The 22,902-nt window shown below is 45.4% G+C and overlaps 1 protein-coding gene across 1 annotated transcript in view; it reads left to right on the top strand.

Moving 5' to 3' along the window:
• The window catches only part of ELP3 (elongator acetyltransferase complex subunit 3), an 84,343-nt gene that overhangs the window by 37,107 nt on the left and 24,334 nt on the right, over positions 1 to 22,902 (top strand). The window contains exons 7-9 of the mRNA XM_041407136.1: positions 1,076 to 1,202; positions 17,050 to 17,243; positions 21,462 to 21,552. Coding sequence (XP_041263070.1) covers positions 1,076 to 1,202; positions 17,050 to 17,243; positions 21,462 to 21,552 — 412 coding nt within the window. The remainder of the gene's footprint in view (positions 1 to 1,075; positions 1,203 to 17,049; positions 17,244 to 21,461; positions 21,553 to 22,902) is intronic.

Genomic DNA, 22,902 nt, shown 5'->3' with positions numbered 1-22,902 from the left:
CCAGAAGGGATTTTGGGGGGATTTTCAGCTTGGCTGCTTTTCCTCGTTCCCATCTCTTTTCCTTTCCTGCTGTTTTTATTGTTGTATTCATGTTTTTATTCCCCTTTTTTCCTGAGGGACGCCAACCTGGATTTCCAGACTGGATTCCAGCAGCTCTCCCAAATTTCTCTCTGTGTCTGGAACTTTGGGGCAGCTCCTTTCCCACAGAATTACAATTTCAATATTCAACAAACCCCTTTTTTGGGCTCCACATCCTCCCAGGCTCCTGCAGATCTGGGGTTTGGGTTGGTGTCAGTGTGGCAGAACATGGAACCCTCCTGGAATCCCAAAATTTGGGGAGGTTCACATTTCTCCAGAAGGGATTTTGGGGGGATTTTCAGCTTGGCTGCTTTTCCTCGTTCCCATCTCTTTTCCTTTCCTGCTGTTTTTATTGTTGTATTCATGTTTTTATTCCCCTTTTTTCCTGAGGGACGCCAACCTGGATTTCCAGACTGGATTCCAGCAGCTCTCCCAAATTTCTCTCTGGATCTGGAAGACCCAGAGCAGCTCCTTTCCCACAGAATTAATAATTTCAATATTCAACAGATCATTTTGGGCTCCAAATCCCCCCGGGCTCCTGCAGATCTGGGGTTTGGGTTGGTGTCAGTGTGGCAGAACATGGAACCCTCCTGGAATCCCAAAATTTGGGGAGGTTCACATTTCTCCAGAAGGGATTTTGGGTGATTTTCAGCTTGGCTGCTTTTCCTCGTTCCCATCTCTTCTCCTTTCCTGCTGTTTTTATTGTTGTATTCATGTTTTTATTCCCCTTTTTTCCTGAGGGACACCAACCTGGATTTCCAGACTGGATTCCAGCAGCTCTCCCAAATTTCTCTCTGGATCTGGAAGACCCAGAGCAGCTCCTTTCCCACAGAATTAACAATTTCAATGTTCAACAAACCCCTTTTAGGCTCAGTTTTACCTCCAGCCACGCCCCAAACTCAGCCTCCCAAGGGGGATAATCCCAGCTGAGCACACGAATGGCTTTTCCTGCTTTTCCTGCCTTCTCCTGACCCTTTTTCCCTCTCTCCCCACCCAGGGGTCACACGGTGAAGGCTGTGTGTGAGTCCTTCCACCTGGCCAAGGACGCTGGCTTCAAGGTGGTGGCACACATGATGCCAGACCTGCCCAACATGGGGCTGGACAGGGACATGGACCAGTTTTTTGTGAGTATTCCTTAAAAAAAAAACCAAAAAAACCCATCAATTCTCACTTTTTTCCCCATGGAAAACTTCCTGCTCGGTTACCAGATTTGTTTCTAAAAGGCAAACAATTTAAAAATCTTTTTTTTTAAAAAAAAAAAGGTGAAAAAAAAAGAGATTTGTTGAACTACTTCATCCAGAAAATTATATCCCTGTCTCATGCAAGCCTGAGTCACTGGGGTCCCTGTGGAAAACAGCTCTTCCCGTATTTACTGAGGCTCCTGCTTTTTTCCAAGGTGGTTTTCCCTCTTGGATTTAGAGTAGGACACAATTCCAAGATAAAAAGATCCTCTCTGGAAGGTAATTAATTGCAAATTAATTGCAAAATTAGAGCGTGTGTGTGTTATAAAGCATTTTGGCTCGGCGCTGTTCAATTTCTTTGTCAGTGATGTAGAAGGAAATATAAAATTATTCCTGGGGAAAATTGGAATGAGAGGAATAAAGAGCAAATGGTGAGCAGTGCAATGATTTAAACACTTTGGTAGATTTTCAGGTTTTGTAGTTTGGTTTTTTTTTTTTTTTTTCTGAGTCAAAATTGGGTGGGTTTTTTTTGTTTTTTTGTTTTTTTTTTTTTTTAAATAGTGCAGAAATTGGAGTCGTGATGGAGGAATCCCAGGGGAAGGTTGAGCTGGGTGCTGTCTGGAACTAAAAAATATCAGTGTAATGAAATATATTGATTAAAAATACAGGCAGAAAGCAAAAAAAGCACTTCTGGAAAAAAAAAAAAAAAAAAACCCTGGAAAATGCAACTGTACAGGGAAGGAAGGGACTCCTGAAACCTGGAAAAGCACTTCTGGGAAAAAAAAAAAAACAACCTGGAAAATGCAGCTGTACAGGGCAGGAAGGGAATCCTGAAACCTGGGGTAGGAACTTTTTTGAGAGATTTTGTGCAGAATTCCTTGCGTTTTTCCTGAATAAAATGTCTTGGTTCTTTGGCCAAGGTGAGAGACTGGAAGTGATGAGCACAAAATTCCAAATTCCTGCTCCAGTAATTATTTATTATTTATATTATTTATATTATTTATATTCATAATCCTGCTCCTGGATGATTTTTTTACCATCCTCTGGGAAGCAGAGTGTGGACATTATATGGAATTTTCATGGAATTCTTGTGATGCAGAACCCAGCAAAACCTTGAATCCTTCTTCCCTCAACATCTCATGGAATTGCAGCTGGAGTTCTGTGGGATTGGGCTGGAATTTGTGGTGGAAAAATGGGAATAATGACCAAAAAAAATGGAAAGAGCCAACCCTGGGCAGGTTCAAACAAAGAGGAGACCAAAATCTGGGGTGGAAAACTCAGGAGGGAGGAATTACTTTGCTTTTTTTTGTAATTAATTTATTAATAATTATCCTTTGCTGCTTATTGGTGATGAGTGGTTAAAGGATTTCTGCTCCTGGAATTGCTCCTGATTCACTGCAGGAAATTTGGGAATCTGTTGGGAAGGTTGAATTTCTGGGCTCTGAGGGGAAGGGTGGTGCCATCCTGGGTTCCATCCTTGCATTAATGACAATTTCCCTAGAAACTGGGGAGGCAGGAGGTGAAGTTTTTGGATTTGGGAAACGAGGATGAGGCTGGAATTGGGAGAGGAGGATTCATAATTCATTTTTAAAAGTAAATCCAGAGAATAAAATACCAAACCAAATTTATTGATTTGTTTCCCAGAGCCCTGGTGAACATAACAAAAATATCCAGATAAATTCCTAAAATTCCTTCATTCCCAAGGATTCAGTCTCTGTTTCCTGCCTTAAAATTTTATATTATCCTTTTGAGTTGATAAAACTCAAAAAACTCAAAAACTCTTTATGTGTAGTGCTGTGTAAATGTCAGTCCAGGCTGGTGAATTGTTAAACATTTCTGCTGCATAAAATTAACGGGGAACCAAGTGGAGGCATCTCCTTAAAATCCCAAAATCCTGGAATGGTTTGGGATGGGATTCATGGACCTTCAGTCCCATCCCAGGGACGCTTCCCACAATCCCAGGGACCTCCAGCTTTTCCTTGGACACTCCCAGGGATTCTTTGGGAATTCCAGCCCAGCTGGGAATTCCTTCCCAAATTCCACCCCTTTCCCAGGGAATTCCCTCCATTCCCAGCTCTCCCAGCCTGGCATTGGATCCATCCCCATCCTGACTCCTCTCTGGGAAGGAATTTTGGCATCCAGGGGCTTCACTGGGAATTTTGAGACTCCAGGAACGGCCTCCCTTCCCTTTTCCATCCTGGAATTCCATAAAAATCCCTGGGGATGGATCCTGAGTGTCCTTGATCCCAGAATCCTGGAATGGTTTGGGATGGGATCCATGGAGTTTCATTCCCATCCCATTCCCGCCCCACCATCCCAAACTGCTCCAGCCTTTCCTTGGACACTCCCAGGAATTCTCTGGGAATTCTATCCCAGCCTCTCTCCAGCCTCCCAGCCAGGAATTCTTTCTGAAGATCCCACCCCAAATCTCCCCTTTCCCAGTGGGAAGCCATTCCCTGTGTCCTGTCCCTCCATCCCTTGTCCCCAGTCCCTCTCCAGCTCTCCTGGAGCCCCTTTAGGCTCTGGAAAAGGCTCTGAGCTCTCCCTGGATCTTCCCTTCTCCACGTGATCCAATTCTTTCTCTTTTTGGGACAACAAACCCATGGCTTTCCAGGGATCGTTATTGATTTTGAGGTCGTTCTGATTAACTTTGGACAAAATAATTCCATTTTTTGCGAGCCCTCCTCCCCCCCAGCCACTCCCCAGCTCGGCAGAAGGTCGGACACAAAGCACCCCGCTTGACTTTAGAAGTTCTGAGCACCTTCAGCACCAGTTGAAACAACAACAATAAATCCAGGGGCTTCTCCTGGGAGGGGAATAACTGCTGATGGTGCTGACCTTGGCCAGAAAAACGCCGGGTGCTTCTTCAAGCCGGGCAGGTAATTACAGCTCCGGGAGGGAACGTCCCCTCCGTCCCTGCCGACCTATCGATTCCCCAGCAGCTTCTCCTGCTGCTCCCAGCTCCCAGCAGCCACCCTGGCAGGCTTCTCCCAGCTCTGCGTGCCAGCAGCAGCTGGTTTTATTCATAATAATTCAAAATATTGTGATGGGTAAGGGCGGATGTGTGTTGGCTGTGGTTTTTATTTTAATTATTTTTGCACGGAGCGGTCGTCGATTTTATCCCTGTGGGTTTCATCCCTGTGGGTTTCATCCCTGTGGATTCCATCCCTGGAAGTGTTCCAGGCCAGGTTGGACAGGGCTTGGAGCAAGCTGGGATCGTGCAAAGTGTCCCTGCCCATAGGAATGGGATGAGCTTTAAGGTCCCTTCCAACCCAAATAATTCTGGGATTCTCCAATTCCACGATATTTCACAGAAAGTGCTTTTTTCCTTGCCTCCACTGCAAAATTTCGGTTCTGTTTCTCACTCTGATCCCGTGTCCCACTTCCACTCTGCTTTTTCTTCCCTCTTCCCCCTGCTTTTTGATCTTTTTATATCCTTGGAGGATTTCCTTCCTCCTCCAGGTCTTTCCCACCCCATTCCACAGACAGGGAAAACGCCACAGGGCAGCAGGGAACGCTCTCCAGAAAACCTCAATGACCACAAACAAAAAAAACCTCTCCCAAAACCAGGCAGAGCCCAGCAGAGCCTCACCAGGCAGGTGGTTGGAGAAAATAATTAGAAAAACGGGCAGGATAAATCAAGGACTCAGCGGGAATAATGGAATTGTCAGCGGAGCGGACACCTCATCCCGCGGAACACCATGAACGCTCGGCTCCACCCCGGAGAGGGATGAGGCTGCTCTGGGGTTGGAAATGCTTGGGAGGATCCATTAATGACATTTGGCAAGCAGAACTTTGGATTGGAGGAAAAAAAAATTTAAAAAAAACCAAAAAACCCAAAATTTTAGGAAGCTGGAGAATTCCCGAGGTGTTATTTCCTCGCTCGGTGGAAATAGGAGAATCACAGATTTGGCTGCTCTGGGGTGAATATTCCTAAAAATGCTTAAAAATATGTATATACTGTTATTTATAATGTATATTATACAATAATATATATTCATACATTATAAATAACAGCTTTATTAATGGGGAAAATATTGTCATGTCTGCCTTTATTTTATTTTTATGGGATTTGCTTGAGCATGGTTTATTGGCGCTCTTCCTCCTGGCTCTGAGCCCACCTCAAACAGACCCCTCAGAGGTGAAATAAATCTGGGGAAAAAGGAAAAACAGGGAAGAGAGGCAGAAAATTGGGAGTTTGGAGTGTCACAGAAGCTCCTGTGGCTCTGGGATCAGGTGGATGCTGCCCAGAACCATCAGATGGAAAAAAGTTCTTTTTTCCTTTTTTCCCTTGAGGAAATCCTCTGTGTGTGTCCATCTAAAATCTCAGATAAAGAAAATAAATAAATAAATAAAACTTATGGTATAAATAAATAAATATTTAAATAAATAGTAAAAGATAAAGTATAAAATAAATTGATTTATGAGGGCAAAAACACAGGCAGGGCCATTTCATGAGGACAGTTATTTAGCTAAGGAGATTTTTTGATTCCCATCTGCAGAGCCGCTCCTGTGTTCTTTAAATAAAACACAATCACTGAATGAGTTCAGCCTGAAAATTCCTTCTCTTAGTCATGTGTCAAGATGGGATTTTTATATATATATATTTTTTTTTTTCTGGAGGAATTGCAAAATAAGCAATTTCCCAGAAATGAGCTAATTTTAGTGCCAGGCCTGATGCATCTGGGATCTGAGTGATACAGAGACCTCCTTGTGTCGAGCGCGAGGGGAAAATGGGGGGGAAATGAGCTGAGGAGAAAAAACAGGGTGAAGTAATCTGAGGGGGAAATAATCTGAGGGGAAAATGGGGGGGAAATGATCTGAGGGGAAAATAATCTGAGGGGAAAAGAATCTGAGGGGAAAAGAATCTGAGGGGAAAAGAATCTGAGGGGAAAAGAATCTGAGGGGAAAAGAATCTGAGGGGAAAAGAATCTGAGGGGAAAAGAATCTGAGGGGAAAAGAATCTGAGGGGAAAAGAATCTGAGGGGAAAAGAATCTGAGGGGAAAAGAATCTGAGGGGAAAAGAATCTGAGGGGAAAAGAATCTGAGGGGAAAAGAATCTGAGGGGAAAAGAATCTGAGGGGAAAAGAACCTGAGGGGAAAATGGGGGGGAAAAGAGCTGAGGAGAAAAAATAGGGTGAAATAATCTGAGGGGGAAATGAGCTGAGGAGAAAATGGGAGGAAATGAGCTGAGGACAAAAAACAGGGTGAAGTAATATGAAGGGAAAATAATCTGAGGGGAAAAAGTAGGGTGAAATAATCTGAGGGGAAAATAATCTGAGGGGGAAATGAGGGGGAAATGACTGGGGAAAAAATATGGTGAAATAATCTGAGGGGAAAATGAGGGGGAAATGATCTGAGGGGAAAATAATCTGAGGGAAAAATGAGGGGGAAATGATCTGAGGAGAAAAAATATGGTGAAATAATCTGAGGGGAAAATAATCTGAGGAGAAAATGAGGGGGAAATTATCTGAGGGGAAAATAATTGAGGGGGAAATGATCTGAGGAGAAAAAATAGGGTGAAGTGTCTGAGGGGAAATGAGGGGGAGATGATCTGAGGGAAGGGAGAAAAAATAGGGTGAAATAATGAAAATAATTGAGGGGGAAAATGAGGGGGAAATTATCTGAGGGGAAAATAATTGAGGGGGAAATGATCTGAGGAGAAAAAATAGGGTGAAATAATCTGAGGGGGGAATAATCTGAGGGAAAATGAGGGGGAAATAATATGAGGGGAAAATTATCTGAGGAGAAAAAATAGGGTGGAATAATCTGAGGGGAAAATAATCTTGAGGGGGAAACGATCTGAGGAGAAAACATAGGGTGAAGTCTCTGAGGAGAAAAAATAGGGTGGAATAATCTGAGGGTAAAGTGGGAGTGAAATAATCTGGGGGAAAATGAGGATGAAATAATCTGAGGGAGAAAAATATGAGAGGAATATGAGGGTGAAATAATCTGAGGAGAAAAATGAAGGTGAAATAAACTGAGGAAAATGATGGTGAAATGATCTGAGGGAGTAATTATGGTGGAATTATTTGAGGGGAACAATGAGGATTAAATAATCTGAGGGAAAATGAGAGTGAAATAATCTGAGGGGAAAATAAAGGTGAAATAAACTTGAGGGAAATGATGGTGAAATAATCTGAGGGGAAAATGAGGGTGGAATAACCTGAGGGTGAAATAATCTGAGGAGAAAATGAGAGGGAAAAAATCCAAGAGGAAAATGAGGGTGAAATGATCTGAGGGGAAAAATGAAGATGAAATAAACTGAGGGGTAAAATGATGGTGAAATAATCTGAGGGAATAATTATGGTGAAATTATTTGAGGGGGGAAAATGAGGATTAAGTAATCTGAGGGAGAAAATGACAGTGAAATTATTTGAGGAGAAAAATGATGGTGAAATAATCTGAGGAGAAAAATTATGGTAAAAATAGTCTGAGGGGAAAATGAGGGGGAAATGACCTGAGGGGAAGGTGAAAGTGAAATAACATGAGGGGGAAATGAGGGTGAAATAATCTGAGGGAAAATGAAGGTAGAATAATCTGAGGGGAAAATAAGGGTAAAATAATCTGAAGGTAAAATAATCCAAGGGAGTAATTATGGTGAAATGATCTGAGGGGTAACCAAGGGTGAAATGATCTGAGGGTGAAATAATCTGAGGGAATAATTATGTTGAAATGGTCTCGGGGAAAATATGGGTGAAATCATCTGAGGGAAAATGAGGGTGGAGTAATATGAGGGTAAAAAATAAAGTGAAATAATCTGAGGGGAATGAGGATGAAATAATTTGTGTGGGAAAATGAGAGAGAAGTAATCTGAGGGGAGAAATGATGGTGAAATAATCTGAGGAAATAATCTGAGGGAATAATTATGGTGAAATGATCTGAGGGATAACTGAGGGTGAAATGATCTGAGGGGAAAATAATCTGAGGGAAAATGAGCTTGGAATGATCTGAGGGAAAAATGAAGATGAAATAATGAGGAGGAAAATGAGGGTGAAATAATCTGAGTGTCCTTTCTTTTTACAAAGTTGGTAATTTTACCTCCAAACTTCAAACATTTCCATCTGTAAATAAGACCTTGCTTTTCCTGGGGGCTCTGGTTTTTCTCAAGGAGATGAAATCCGTAATGAAACTAAAATATTGCACCTCTATCAGGAGCTTTTAATAACTGTAATAAAAGACAGCTAAAGTGCTGATCTGCATTGATTTTTGCTCCTCTGGGGAGACAGTTCCCTGTGTTTTTAAATATAGCTCCAAAGTGTTTAGTGGGGTAAACGATTTTCCTTTCAGCTCCCTCCAAACATCTCACTGAAAAGCTGTGATTTGCAGGTGGTTTTATGTCTGAAAATGTAGCTTTTTCCCTTTCTTTTTTTTTTTTTTTTGGTGGGCACATCCATGAGAGGCTGTTTAATGCTCGGTCCTGCAGTTCCTCAAGCTTCTCCTGGAATCTCAGGAAATATTCCTGCTCAAAAGCTGCCTCAATTGAGAAACAATTATGGTTCTGTGAGCTATGACCAAAGCTGGGGTAATTTTTATGTTAATGAGGATGGTGGTAGTAAGGAACAGGCTATTTCTGGAAGCTCTTTTCACGCCTAATTGCTCTCATATTTCTGTGGATAAATCACCCAAAGAGCGCCCCAGTCAGCGCCCACTTCTGCAGAATTGTGGACTCGGAAACTTTTAGGGTCGAGCTTAAATCAGGAAAGGCCAAGGATGGGGTTTTGGTAGCAGAGAGATCTTTTTATGTTGCACAGAAGCAGAAAAATTGGGGATGTTGTGGGGAGAACAGGCTGGGAGAGCTGGGAATGCTCACCTGGAGAAGGGAAGGATCCAGGAAATCCTGGGAGCCACTTCCAGATCCTCGAGGAATTTGGGAAAGGGCTGGGGGACCCAGGGAATGGCTCCAAATAGGAAATTGGGGTGGGATATTGAGGAGGAATTCTTCCCTGTGAGGGATTGGGTAGGAATTCAATTCCCAGAGAAGCTGTGGCTGCCCCTGGATCACTGGGAATGTCCAAGGCCAGCCTGGAGCAGCCTGGACAAAGTGTTGGGGTTGGAATGGGATCATCTTTAACGTCCCTTCCCACCCAATCCATTCCACCATTCCACGATATGGAAAACTCCGTGGCTGTGTGGGAAAAGCTGGAAAAGCTGCCTTCATTCTGCTCTCGGATTGCTGCCTTTGTCCCTGAAAATCAGGATTTTTTTCCCCTCACGAACCATCAGAGTTAGGATAATGCCAATCACTGCCTGCCAGCAGCCTCCCATTCACAAAAAGCTCCTGCTCAGTGAAAAGGAGCAGTTCAGACCCTTTTTCCACCTGAACCAGGGATGATTTCTGCACTTTGCAGCCCCCAGGCCCCGTGGGTTGCTCAGGCTCATTCAGCCACTCTCTCTTCCGAGGCTTTTTACAACAGAAAAAGCCAGAATTTTTTTTTGTCTTTCTTCTATTTTTTTTTTTTCCATTCACAAATTGTTTTCTGGGTTTTTTTGTTTTTTGGTTTTTTTTTTTCACTGAGGCCCCTTGCTGCTGAAGTCAATAATGAACATATGGCTGGGAACAGGCAGGCAAAAATAAAGAAATAAAGGGATAGAGAGTGCAAATTTTCCAGACATTTAGGCAAAGACAGCATCACTCAGTAAAATACCTATTTTAGTGCAGATCACCATCAGCTACCGAGTGGAGAAACCACAAGGGCCAGATTAGATTTTTGAGGGCTTAATTGTTGGTTTCATGTGGGTTTGTATTTTTATTTTTGAATTAAAAGCAGATTGGTTTTGCTGTGAGCACTTGGGGGGGCTGAGTGAGGTGGGGGAGAGAGCACGAGGTTGTTTTTAATCAAAACCAGGATGGAGTCGCTGGGGTTTTTTTTTGGGAGAGGAGACTTTTGAGGGATCCACGCATGTTTGAGACAATGAAAAATGCTTTATTTCCTGTGCTGAGCCCAAGGGGAACGCTGACCCTCCTAGAAAAGGGGGAAAAAAAAGCCAGGAAAAGCCAAGGTGGAACTTCAGAGCAGATTGATGGAGGAATTCTCCCGGGTTTTTCCGGGATGGATGGAGGCAGGCTGGGAGCACCTGCACCGCCGGGCAGATGGGGCTGCTCGGGGCGCTGAGCACAATCTGGACAGGTCTGTCTGGGCCTCCAAGGTCAGCCTGCTCCTGCTCCACGACCGGCCCAAGTGATCCGTGTCTCTCCTGGTTATTTTCCCTCCAGCTCTCCTGGGTTCAGCCCCAGCTTACCAGGATCTCCTGGTTTTGGAGAGAAGAACCCCCCAGCAGTGCTGGATCCTGATATTCCAGGGGGGGAACCAACCATGGAAGGGCTGGGATGGGGGGCAGGAGCGTCTTGCCGTGGTCTGTGGGGAGGTTCCTGGGTTTAACATGGAAGGTGTTCCTGCTGGAGCTGGAGCTGGTGGGGATTCACCTTGGAGCTTGGAGAAACTCCCTTTGACCTGTGGGTTTGGGGGTGCTGGGGAAGGGAGGAGGTGGAGAAGCTTCCTGCAGCTCCCAGGTCCTTCACGCAGCAGGGAATCTGCTTTTCTTACTGAAATAATTCAAAATATGGGAAATTCCGGAACAATCTGAGGTGTTTCAGGTGTTGGTGACCCTCAGAGAGCTGAGCCTCTTCTGTCACTTTTTCCTCGGCTTGGTGGTTTCAGTAGTGGGAAGTTTGGCAGCTTGACCATGCCAGGAGCTGAAAGAGTTTTGTTGTTGGCTGTGGATGGTCAGGGAAGCTGCAGCAATTCCCTGGAATGTTGTCCTCCCTCCCTTTTCACAGAATATTTCACAGGAGATGGAGATTTTTTGGATCTTTAGGAGTTTCTCCCCTCGGTCACATCCATGGGAGGTTTTGCTGTGAGTGCAGGCATTGAGAGGAAGTGATTTGGAATTGTTCAGGTTGGAAAAACCCCTGGAGAGCATGGAATCCAACCATTCCCAGCACTGCCAAGGCCACCACGGATCCATGGATTGAAATCCCGCCAGGGATGGGGACTTCAACACAGATCCACGTCCTCCCAAAATCCACATGGATTTAGATCCCTCCAGGGATGGGGACTCCACCATGCTCCACATCCCTCCAAATCCATGTGGATTTTTAGTCCTCCAGGGTTGGGGACTCCACCATGGATCCACATCCCCCCAAATCTGCATGGATTGAAATCCTGGATCCATGAGCCCCCACATCCACATGGATGTGAAATCCCTTCAGGGATGGGAATTCCAACACAGATCAGTGTCCCCCCAAATCCATATGGATTGAAATCCTGGATCCAGGAGCCCCCAAATCCACATGGATGTGAAATCCTTCTAGGGATTCGGACTCCACCATGGTCCACATCCCTCCACATCCATATGGATTTTAAATCCTTCCAGGGTTGGGGACTCCACCATGGATTCATATCCCCCCAAAATCCACATGGATGTGAAATCCCTCCAGGGCTGGGGACTGTCCACCATGGTCCACATCCCACCAAATCCATGTGGATTTAAATGCTGGATCCAGGAGCCCCCAAATCCACATGGATTTAAATCCTTCCAGGGTTGGGGACTCCACCACGGATCCATGTCCCCCCAGATCCACATGGATGTGAAATCCCTCCGGGGATGGGGACTCCACCACTGTCCAAGGCTGGAAAACCCTTTCCAAGCAGGAATTATTCCCCATATCCAACCTGCACCTCCCCATGTGTAGCTCGAGGCTTTTTCCCTTCTTGTGTTGCACTGCTGGAGGGAATTTAGCGGAAACATTGGAATGGACAGGAAGCGTTGCTCTTTGAGGATGGAAATCAAGATAAAATGGTACAAACCCAACCTCCCACCTTCACATCAACCTGCCGGATAAATCCTCTGCTGTTCTGTTCTGCAAACACCGACTCCGAGGTCACATCCTTGAGGGATCGCGGAGCCCGGTGACTTTAAAGTGCCCCTTTCCAGCCGGGCAGGTGCCGAGCGCTGCCCCAGGCCCTGGGTGTTCCCGGGCTGCTCCAAAGGCACGGCAAAGGCACCCTGGAATCTGCATTTCTCGGTCACTGGGCCATTGTCTGCGCCCGCGAATGCAGATCCTATCGTTAGGGTTTTAATTAGCCCGGCATTGACGGGGAAATGCAAATCGGGCCGGGAAAATGGAGCCGCGTTTTGGAGGCACGAGCTGCTGTTAATGCACGTAATTAAAGCGCTAAGTGATTGTTCCTTCCCCGCCGAGCTGCGAGTGTCACTCAAGGCAGGAGCTTTCAAGTGCTATAAATAATCCAGCTGATGGAGATAAGGGATGGAGTATGGAGAGCTCAGATAATGCTCGTCTTATTCACAATTTGAATTTAATCATCTCTTTTCAGGCGGGGGCTGCAGCGGAGGAGCCGATTCAAGGATCAGGTTGAGGGGCACAGTCCGTCTCTCCGATGGTTCTGGTCATTCAAAAATAGGTTTTTGGTGACCTTTACTCTGAACAAATCCCGGCGTTTTAGTAAATTGCTTTCAAAAATTGCTGCTTTTATCCTCTGACCGGTATCTCCTCCAGCAGTTGGGCACCTGGGGAGCGAGGAGATTAAAGGTGGCGAGTGAATCTTGGGACTGTGAAATGTTCCAGTGGAATCCCACGAAACCACCTTGGTTTTCTCTTTTTGGAGAGCTGCAGCTTTTGGGTTTTTTTTTTTTCAAAGCAGGTTTCTCATTCATTGCGTACCCAGCGTGGTCAGGAAAATCGGATTAAAACCTCCAGGTGGAATTTTTGAATTTTGGGTGATGCTGAATTTGGGGATGGGGCCGTGGGGATCCCAGATCCTCGGAGCTTTCCCGTGGGTCAGGAGTTTTCTGATTTAAAGACTTAAAAGGTTTTTGCAAGAGCACAGGAATGGGAAAATATTGGAATTCAGGGCGTCACCTCCCGATTCCATCTCCTGTTACCTCCTTGGAATGAGAGGATTTTTCCCAAATCAGACTGTTCCACAATTCTGGGATTATATTCTGATCTAACAGAGGTTGATCTTTGGTTTCCTGTAATCCCAATTTTCCTGGACAATGATTGCAATGTCACTGAAAGCTTTTGGTGGGAGTTGGAAAAAAAAAAATCCCACTGTTACTATTTACTGTGAAATAATCCTCAGGTTTTCTCTAATATCCCATAAATGGAGGAATGTTACAGGGAAATTATATTTTAAGGTGTGGAGGAGTCCATAGGAACCTCCAGGATTGAGTTTCAGCTGATCTGCGCTGACCTTTTTTTTACTTTAATTAAATTTAAATTTAAATTTTTACTTTAATTAAATTGCAATAATCTCTCTGTTCCTACCCATTGGCCACACCCCCAAATTTACATTTACCTTCAGTAAATCTTAATTATCTAAAACCTGATAAATTGCCTCGAGGCGAGAAAACTTCAAGGAGGATTGGTTTAGCAGCTTTGAAGTTGGTGGTGTTTCCATTTGGAATATTCTCCATCCTCTGGGATTCAGAAATTTGGGATCTGCCCTCCCTGGGTCATCTTTAACCTCTCCCTGTGGAGCAGACGTGGATTAGCCCTGACTCAGCCTGGAGCTGATGGAAAACCTCCAGAGCTGCCATGGATGGTGGCCTCTGGAACAAATATTTTCAGGATTCAATTTGTCTTGGCAGGAAATGGCTCCAGAGGGTTTTTATCAGCCCGAGACACCTTTTAAGGTGTCTAATTAAAAAAAAAAAAAACAACCACAAGAAAAGGCTACAATTCCTCCTAAAGCCTGGCACGTGTTGGCATTTTCTACCTCCTTTGTTTCGGGAGAAACTTAATCAAAAGCTGTTTGTGGATGGAGAAAGGTTAAGCCTTTAAATATTGGGATTTTCAGGGACTGTTGGGAAAAGGGGCCGGGGAAGAGCGGCGCCGCCGCTCCCTTATCTCCTTGGAAATTAATTACTTGGGGAATCAGCTCGGGAGAGTTTTGAGGAATTAACAGGGAAATCTGTGGCTTTTTAAAGGCCACTGGGAGCGGAATTATCAGCTGGGTGCGTGCTGGGACGTCAGAGGGCAGAGGAGGGGAGGGAGAGAATTCGGGGTGGGCTGAGCAACCTCCACCGCCGAGCTGGGCTTTGCTGGAAAAAACGGGAATGTTGGTGAATCATTCCTGCTTTGGGATGATGGGGAATATTAACCCAAGCCCTGCCTGGAGTGGCTCGTTGACCCCATCTTCACCTGAACTGCTCCATCCTCCCCTGCCTCGGTGCCAGGACACTCAGCCTGCACACATCCACTCGTTCCTGCTCCGCATTTTCCATCAACCGCCCACAAAAGGTGGAATTCAGCCCCTTTGGGGTTGGCTGAGGACAGCCAGGATCGTTTTCCTGGCCCTTTGGAGTTGAGTTTTCCTCTCTTTCCATCTGGGGCTCCCTCTGAAGGAATTGAATTGATCCATAAATCCAGCAGAAGCCTTGGAGCTGCCCCTGGATCCCTGGAGGTGTCCAAGGCCAGGTTGGACGGGGCTTGGAGCAGCCTGGGATGGTGGGAGCTGTTGGGGTTGGAATGGGATGAGCTTTGAGATCCCTTCCCACCCCAACGACTCTGATCCCACTGGTTGTCCTTGCTCCAGACCTTGTTTCATCTCCCAGGCTGTGTCTGAGGGCTGAGCTGCCTGGAAAACCACTTCCATTTTCCACCTCTGTTTCCCTGGAGGTGCACAAGAGCCTGGATGCTCCAGGCTGGATCCAGCCCTGGTTTAGGCAGGGAATCAGCCAGGAAAAACCTGGATTATTGCAATCCTTGACCTTCTTCCCATCCTGGTACTGGATCTAGTGTGCCTTGGAGTGGAGCTGATCCATTCTGGGGGTTTTATCCTGGAGAAGTTTGGGTTTGGGAAGCACGGGGAGCCAGCAGAGCTGCTGGGAGAGCTGGGAATGTTCACCTGGAGAAGGGAAGGATCCAGGGAGAGCTCAGAGCCCCTTCCAGAGCCTAAAGGGGCTCCAGGAGAGCTGGAGAGGGACTGGGGGCAAGGGGTGGAGGGACAGGACACAGGAGTCCAGAATCTCTGGATCCCTGGGAGTGTCCCAGGGAAGGTTGGAGCAACTTGGGATCAGGGAAGGTGTCAGGGTTGGAGTGGGATGGGATTGAAGGTCCATGGATCCCATCCCAAAGCATTCTGGGATTCAGGACACTCAGGATCCATCCCCAGGGATTTTTTATGGGATTTGGGGAAGGGAAGGGAGACCCTTCGTGGAGTCCCCAATTCCCAGTGAAGCTCCTGGATGCCAAAATTCCTTCCCAGAGAAGATTCAGGATGGGGATGGATCCAACCCCAGGCTGGGAGAGCTGGGAATGGAGGGAATTCCCTGGGAAAGGGGAGCTTGGGGTCTTGAGAAGGAATTCCTGGCTGGGAGGCTGGAATTCCCAGAGAATCCCTGGATCCTTGGAAGTGTCCAAGGAAAGGCTGGAGCACCCTGAGATACTGAGAGGTGTCGGGGTTGGAATGGATGGGATTGAAGGTCACTTCCCACCCAAACTGTTCCATCATTCCATGATTCCATGAAAACGTGTGACAGTTTGTCCTGCAAACCCTGGGGCAGCAGCTGCTGGGGCCACAGCAGCCATTAACTCACCTGATCCAACTGGGAATTCCTGTTCCTGCAGGAATACCCCGCTGGAGAGGGATCAAGTGATCCCAAACCAGCAATAAATCCAGGCTCTAACCCAGGATCAGATCTGGAGAAACGAGGCCGTGTCCTTGCTTAAATCACTTTAATCCTTGCTTGGTGCAGGGTGCCCTGCCTGGCTCCTGATTCCACTTTTTCTTTAAATCAATTTAATCCTTGCTTGGTTCAGGGTGCCCTGCCTGACTCCTGATTCCACTTTTCCTTTAAATCACTTTAATCCTTGCTTGGTGCAGGGTGCCCTGCCTGGCTCCTGATTCCACTTTTTCTTTAAATCAATTTAATCCTTGCTTGGTTCAGGGTGCCCTGCCTGACTCCTGATTCCACTTTTCCTTTAAATCACTTTAATCATTGCCTTGCTCCTGATTTCACTTTTCCTTTGCTGGAATGATTTAATTTCAGTCGTGAATCCCCAAATTTAATCTGGGAAAAACCCATCCTGCGTGCTCCGTGTGGGATTCAGGCAGGGAAATCAGAGCCACACTTCATCCTGCCGTTCTCTGGGCTCGCTCAGAGTGGAGAATAACGCAGAAAAACAGAACAAATCTGTTTGTCTCCATTGCTGTTCCAGTGCTGTGTCCCAGACACGTTGATTAATCTCGGAACGCGGCGTGCCGAGATGGAAGATCAGCACGCTCATCCCTATTGTTCTAATTCCGGAGTCTGGGACAACAAATGGTGCAATATCCATGGAATTCACGCTGGAAAATACAAGGAAAACGCGGATTTCACTCGTTGCGGTGTTGTGTGGATCTTTGTTCCTCCGTGTTTTCCTTGCTCTTTTCCAAAAATGCCATAAACCCATAAATACTCAGAGCTCGCCTTACGCCAGGAATTCCCATATTTACAACCACAAACCCCCTTTGGAAACGAGTCCAGCCAAAGCTCCCAACCCCAGGGAACATTCCCTTTGCCTTTGGAAACGAGTCCAGCCAAAGCTCCCAACCCCAGGGAACATTCCCTTTGCCTTTGGAAACGAGTCCAGCCAAAGCTCCCAACCCCAGGGAACATTCCCTTTGCCTTTGGAAACGAGTCCAGCCAAAGCTCCCAACCCCAGGGAACATTCCCTTTGCCTTTGGAAACGAGTCCAGCCAAAGCTCCCAACCCCCGGGAACATTCCCTTTGCCTTTTTTTGGCTCTTTTTGACTCTTTTTTTTGTTGTTGTATTTTCCAGGAGTTTTTTGAGAACCCCGCCTTCCGCCCCGACGGGATGAAGCTGTACCCCACGCTGGTGATCCGCGGCACCGGGCTCTACGAGCTCTGGAAAACCGGGAGATACCGGAGTTACCCCCCCAGCACCCTGGTGGATCTGGTGGCCAGGATCCTGGCCCTGGTGCCGCCCTGGACGCGCGTGTACCGTGTCCAGAGGTAATTCCCGCCTGGAGTTATCCCCTGGCTGCTCCGCGAGGGATTCCGGCTTCGATTGGTTAATTACAGCCCGGCCTGACTCGGCCTTCGTTATCTCCCAGCCTTAATCAGTAATTAAGCAAAGATCGTAGAGCTGCTCCCTCTCCGTGCGGGTGGGAAAGGCCGAGCAGGATGGGGAGGTGGGAAATTGGGAAGAGCACGGAAAATTCCGGAGGCGTTGCTTCCGCTGCTGGCTGGGGCAGCAGCCAGGGCTGGGAGGATCCTGAGGGATAACGGGTGGATCCCGTGGTGGATAGTTAATTGGGTGGATTCTGTGATAGAGCCTGTGATGAATAATTAATTGGGTGGATCCCATGATGGGTCCTGTGATGGGTAATGGGATGGATCCCGTGATGGATAACGGAATGGATCCCGGGGTGGATAATGGGATGGATCCCATGGTGGATAATGGGATGGATCCCATGATGGATAATGGGATGGATCCCGTGGTGGATAACGATTGGGATGCATCCCATGATGGATAATTAATTGGATGGATCCCATGGTGGATAACTATTGGGATGCATCCCGTGATGGATAGTTAATTGGGTGGATCCCATGATGCATAATGGGGTGGATTCCTTGATGGATGATGGGATGGATCCCATGATGGATAATTAATTGGATGGATCCCATGATGGATAACTAATTGGGTAGATTCCATGATGGATAATGTGTGGATCCCATTATGCATCATTAATTGGATGCATCCCAGGGTGGATAATGGGATGGATCCAATAATGGATAATGGGTGGATCCTGTAATGGATAATTAATTGGATGGATCCTGTGATGGATAATGGGATTGATTCCTTGATGGATGATTGGATGCATCCCAAGGTGGATAATGGGATGGATCCCATGATGGATAATGGGTGGATCCTGTAATGGATAATTAATTGGATGGATCCTGTGATGGATAATGGGATGCATCTCTTGATGGATAATGGGATGGATTCCTTGATGGATGATTGGATGGATCCCATGGTGGATAATGGGATGGATCCCATGGTGGATAATGGGATGGATCCCGTGATGGATAATGAGTGGATCCCGTGATGGCTGATTGGGTGGATCCCATGATGGATAGCGGGATGAATCCCATGATGGATAGTTAATTGGATGGATCCCATGATGGATAATAAGTGGATCCCGTGATGGTTGATTGGGTGGATCCCATGATGGATAGTTAATTGGATGGATCCCCTGATGGATACCTATTGGGATGGATCCCATTACAGATAATTAATTGGGTGGATCCCATGATGGATAGTTAATTGGATACATCCCCTGATGGATAATTAATGGTAGTTAATTGGATACATCCCGTGATGGATAATGGGATGGATCCCATGGTGGATCATTAATTGGATGGATCCCCTGATGGATAATTAATGGGGTGGAATCTGTGATGGATCATGGATGGATCCCATGATCCTCTGCCAGAAATGCTCATGCAGGATTCCTCACCTGCCTGGACTCTTTTCCTTGGTTTTTCCCTGGAGCTGTGGCAGGGTGGGGATGAGCAGAGGGAATTGGCACGGGAGGAGGCAGCTGGAGGTGAGAAACACTGGGAAGCTTCGGCCAAGAAAATCGGGATTTAGGGATAAAAGCAGAGCTTCTGAATTATTTAAAAATTAATTTTTGCTCAAAATTCTGTTGATTTACAAGGACAGAGAAGGTGAAAGGGCTGAAAGAGGAGGCTCCAGCAGGAAGTGGGAATGGGAGATGGGATGAGAGGGAATCCAGGGGAGTTTGAAATCCGGAATGAGAGGGAATCCAGGGGAGTTTGAAATCCGGAATGAGAGGGAATCCAGGGGAGTTTGAGATCTGGAAGGAGAGGGAATTCCAGGAAATTTGAGATCTGGATTGAGAGGGAATCCAGGGAAATTTGAAATCTGGAATGAGAGGAAATCCAGGGAAGTTTGGCATCTGAAATGAGAGGAAATTCTGGGAAGTTAGACATCTGGAATGAGAGATGGGATGAGAGAGAATCCAGGGAAATTTGACATCTGGAATGAGAGGGAATCCAGGGAATTTTGACATCTGGAATGAGAGGGAATCCAGAGAAGTTTGGCATCTGAAATGAGAGGGAATCCAGGGAAGTTGACATCTGGAATGAGAGGGAATTCTGGGAAGTTTGACCTCTGGAATGAGAGGGAATCCTCCCACGATGCTGTGGAGGTGGAAAACTCTGGAATGAGAGGGAATTCTGGGAAGTTTGACCTCTGGAATGGGAGGTGGGATGAGAGGGAATCGTCCCACGATGCTGTGGAGGTGGAAAATGAAAGGAAGGGCATCACCCCCCTCCAGGGGTTTTATTTTCCTTGGATTTCAGTGTTTTTATGGATTTCCCTCTCACTCTGATGATGGGGAGGTGGAAAAACAAGGAAGTAAAAATCCTTCCCTGGGAATGGGGCAGGGCAGAGAGCCAGATCCAGAATTTCCATGGAAGTTCCAATCAGTTGCTCCACAAGAAACCCGAGGAATGGGAATGTTGGGAAAACAGGAGGTGAAACAAACCTGGCTGCAGCTGCTTTTCCCCATCCATATTTTAATTTCCTTGGCTCCCAGCAGGCGGATGAGCAGCTCTGGCTTGTAATCCACCTTTTATTTGTGGGATTTTGGTTACAATTCCCTGGATTTTAGCTAAAAACCCAAGTCAGGAGCGCATCAGGATTATATTATCTCTGTTCCTGGGAGGGAAAATCCACCCAGCCTGGCGTTTCTGGAGCTGTTCCATAATTGTTATTCCCTGGATTATCCCTGTGGAGCCGAGTGTCCTCCAGTCACCACGTGAAGTGCTCGTTTTTTCCCCAAATTGCAGCTTCTTGGAGGGAATTTTGTAGCCTCTGCAGGGTCTTTATTGACTCAGAGAAATCCCTGGATAAAGGCTCTCTCTGGTTTTTTTCCTTGGGCAGGACATGAGGAATCATCCCCAGATCCTGTGGATTTATAGGAAAAAAACCCAAACAAATCCTTTTTTAGCTTTTCCCAGGGAAAGCTTGGGGGGGGCAGCACACAGGGAATGGGATGGGGGGGGGGTTTTGGGAAGGAATTCCTGCCTGGGAATCCCCATCCCTGGAATTGTCCCAGGAGAGGTTGGATGGGATTGGGATGGGATTTAAGGTCCTTTCCAGCCCTTTAATTCTATTCTACAAAATAAAATCCTTTTTTTTTTCCTCCCTTTCCCAGGTTTAAGACCCTTTAAATCCTTTATTTTTTAAAGTTCCTGCCAAACTCAGGAATTATCCACGAGTGGGAAGGAAAATCCACCGGGAATTAATTCCACGGAGCCGTGGAAATGGAGTGGGATGGAATCCAGCACAGATTGATTCATTAATCAGTTAATTAATCAATTACAGCCCCAATTCCCTGAGCACCCCAAGCTCCAGGTGGGATTTTTGGGATGTTCAGCTGATGAAAAGGAAGGAAAACTCACCCAGGAATGTTTGGGACCGACCTGGTGCAGAGCTGAATTCCCTGTCCCTGATTTCCCTGGAATTCTGAGGGGGTTTGGATGAACAAGTGGAATTTTATCAGTGGGGTGGGATGAGCCAAAATTGGAATCCTTCTTTCCCTTAAACACTGAAATCCCCCTTTCCCTAAAAAGAAGAATCCCAACTTCCTCATCTCTTGGAAGCCAAATTTGCTCCCAAATTTCCTTGGAGATCTTCAGGTTCCTGCCATCCTCAGGCTGGAATTGCCCTGGAATTTTCTGCTGCACAGAACTCTCCCACTTTTTAAGGGAAATACCAAAATCCCACCAGGAAAATGTTGTGATTCTGATGGATTTTCCCCAAATTTCCCAATTTCCAGCAGCAGATGATGAAGAACAGCTGGATGATCCCTTTTTTTTCCCAGATTCCCAGGTGAAAAACTGAGAGAAAACCCAATTTTTTTAGGATTGTTACAGATTTATATTCAGGGTTTTTTTACTCTTAATAAAATCCATGATTTCTTATTTTCATTTTTCTTCACTTCTCATTTTTACTTTTCTATTCATTTTCCTCCTGCTTTTATTTGATTTTTTATTTCTAATTCAACCAAAGCCTTGAAACCAAAGGATCTCAGCAAATTTGGGGATTCAGCACTTTGGGATTTTGGCCTGGTGGAGTTTTTTGGTGAATTCTCTGCTAACTGAGCTGTTTAAAATTTGGATTTTCCTCTTTTTTTGCAGGGATATCCCGATGCCTCTGGTGAGTTCTGGGGTGGAGCACGGGAACCTGAGGGAGCTCGCCCTGGCCAGGATGAAGGACCTTGGGACACAGGTAAATTTAAGAAAATAATTAATAATAATTTAAAATATCTATTAAATATTTTATAATTAATTTATATTTATTGGTGATAAATAAAATATTTAATAGTTATTTTAAAAAATAGTAAATAATGAAGAAAAATTCTCTCTGGTTGTGTTGAGGGAGAGCTGATGGCTCCACTCAAATCAGGAGATAAAAACCCAAAAGAACCAGATTTGGTTTAAAAAAAACCCCAAAAGAACCCAATTTGGCTTAAAGGAAAAAACCCAAAAGAACCAGATTTGGCTTTAAAAAAATCCAGAAGAACCCAATTTGGCTTAAAGAAAAAAACCCCAAAAAAACCAGATTTGGCTTTAAAAAAACCCCAAAAGAACCAGATTTGACTTAAAAAAAACCCAAAAGAACCCAATTTGGCTTAAAGAAAAAAAACCCAAAAGAACCAGATTTGACTTTAAAAAAAAACCCAAAAGAACCAGATTTGGCTTTAAAAAAAACCCAAAAGAACCAGATTTGGTTTAAAAAAAACCCAAAAGAACCAGATTTGGCTTTAAAAAACCCCAAAAGAACCAGATTTGGCTTAAAAGGCCTTAAAAAAAAAACCAAAAAAAGTAAATTACTAAAAATCACCTCACTGAAAAGCTGCTTTTTTTTGGGGACAATTTCAGTTTCGCTCTTCCACCCCTCTGCTGAATGCACCTGGAATGTGGGAGTTTAAATTCCTCTTTTTCCCATTTTTTCTCCCATTTTTCCCTTTTTTTCTGCAAAAAAAAACCACAACAAAAAACAAAAGAACCAGATTTGTCTTTAAAAAAACAAAAAAAAACCCCATATTTGGCTTTAAAAAAACCCCAAAAGAACCATATTTGACTTAAAAAAAAACCCAGAAGAACCAGATTTGGCTTAAAAAAAAAAACCCAAAAAAAGTAAATTACTAAAAAGCACCTCACTGAAAAGCTGCTTTTTTTTGGGGACAATTTCAGTTTCGCTCTTCCACCCCTCTGCTGAATGCACCTGGAATGTGGGAGTTTAAATTCCTCTTTTTCCCATTTTTTCTCCCATTTTTCCCTTTTTTTCTGCCATTTTTTCCCCATTTTTTTCCCCCCATTTTTTTGAGCAGTATTGGACCTCTGAAATCAGAGGGAAAAGAGGGAAAAAATTCGTTTTTGAATTCTGCTGCCTTTCTCCTTCCCACAAGAATTCTGGGATCCAGGACACTCAGGATCCATCCCCAGGGATTTTTATGGAATTCCAGGATGGAAAAGGGAAGGGAGACCCTTCCTGGAGTCCCCAATTCCCAGGGAATTCCTGAAATTCCTTCCTGGAGAAGAGTTGGGATGGGGATGGATCCAAAGCCAGACTGGG

This window comes from Onychostruthus taczanowskii, unplaced genomic scaffold (genome assembly GCF_017590055.1).
Source record: "Onychostruthus taczanowskii isolate IOZ18803 unplaced genomic scaffold, ASM1759005v1 scaffold254, whole genome shotgun sequence".
NCBI lineage: Eukaryota > Metazoa > Chordata > Aves > Passeriformes > Passeridae > Onychostruthus > Onychostruthus taczanowskii.
This window is presented reverse-complemented; position numbering and strand designations above follow the sequence as displayed.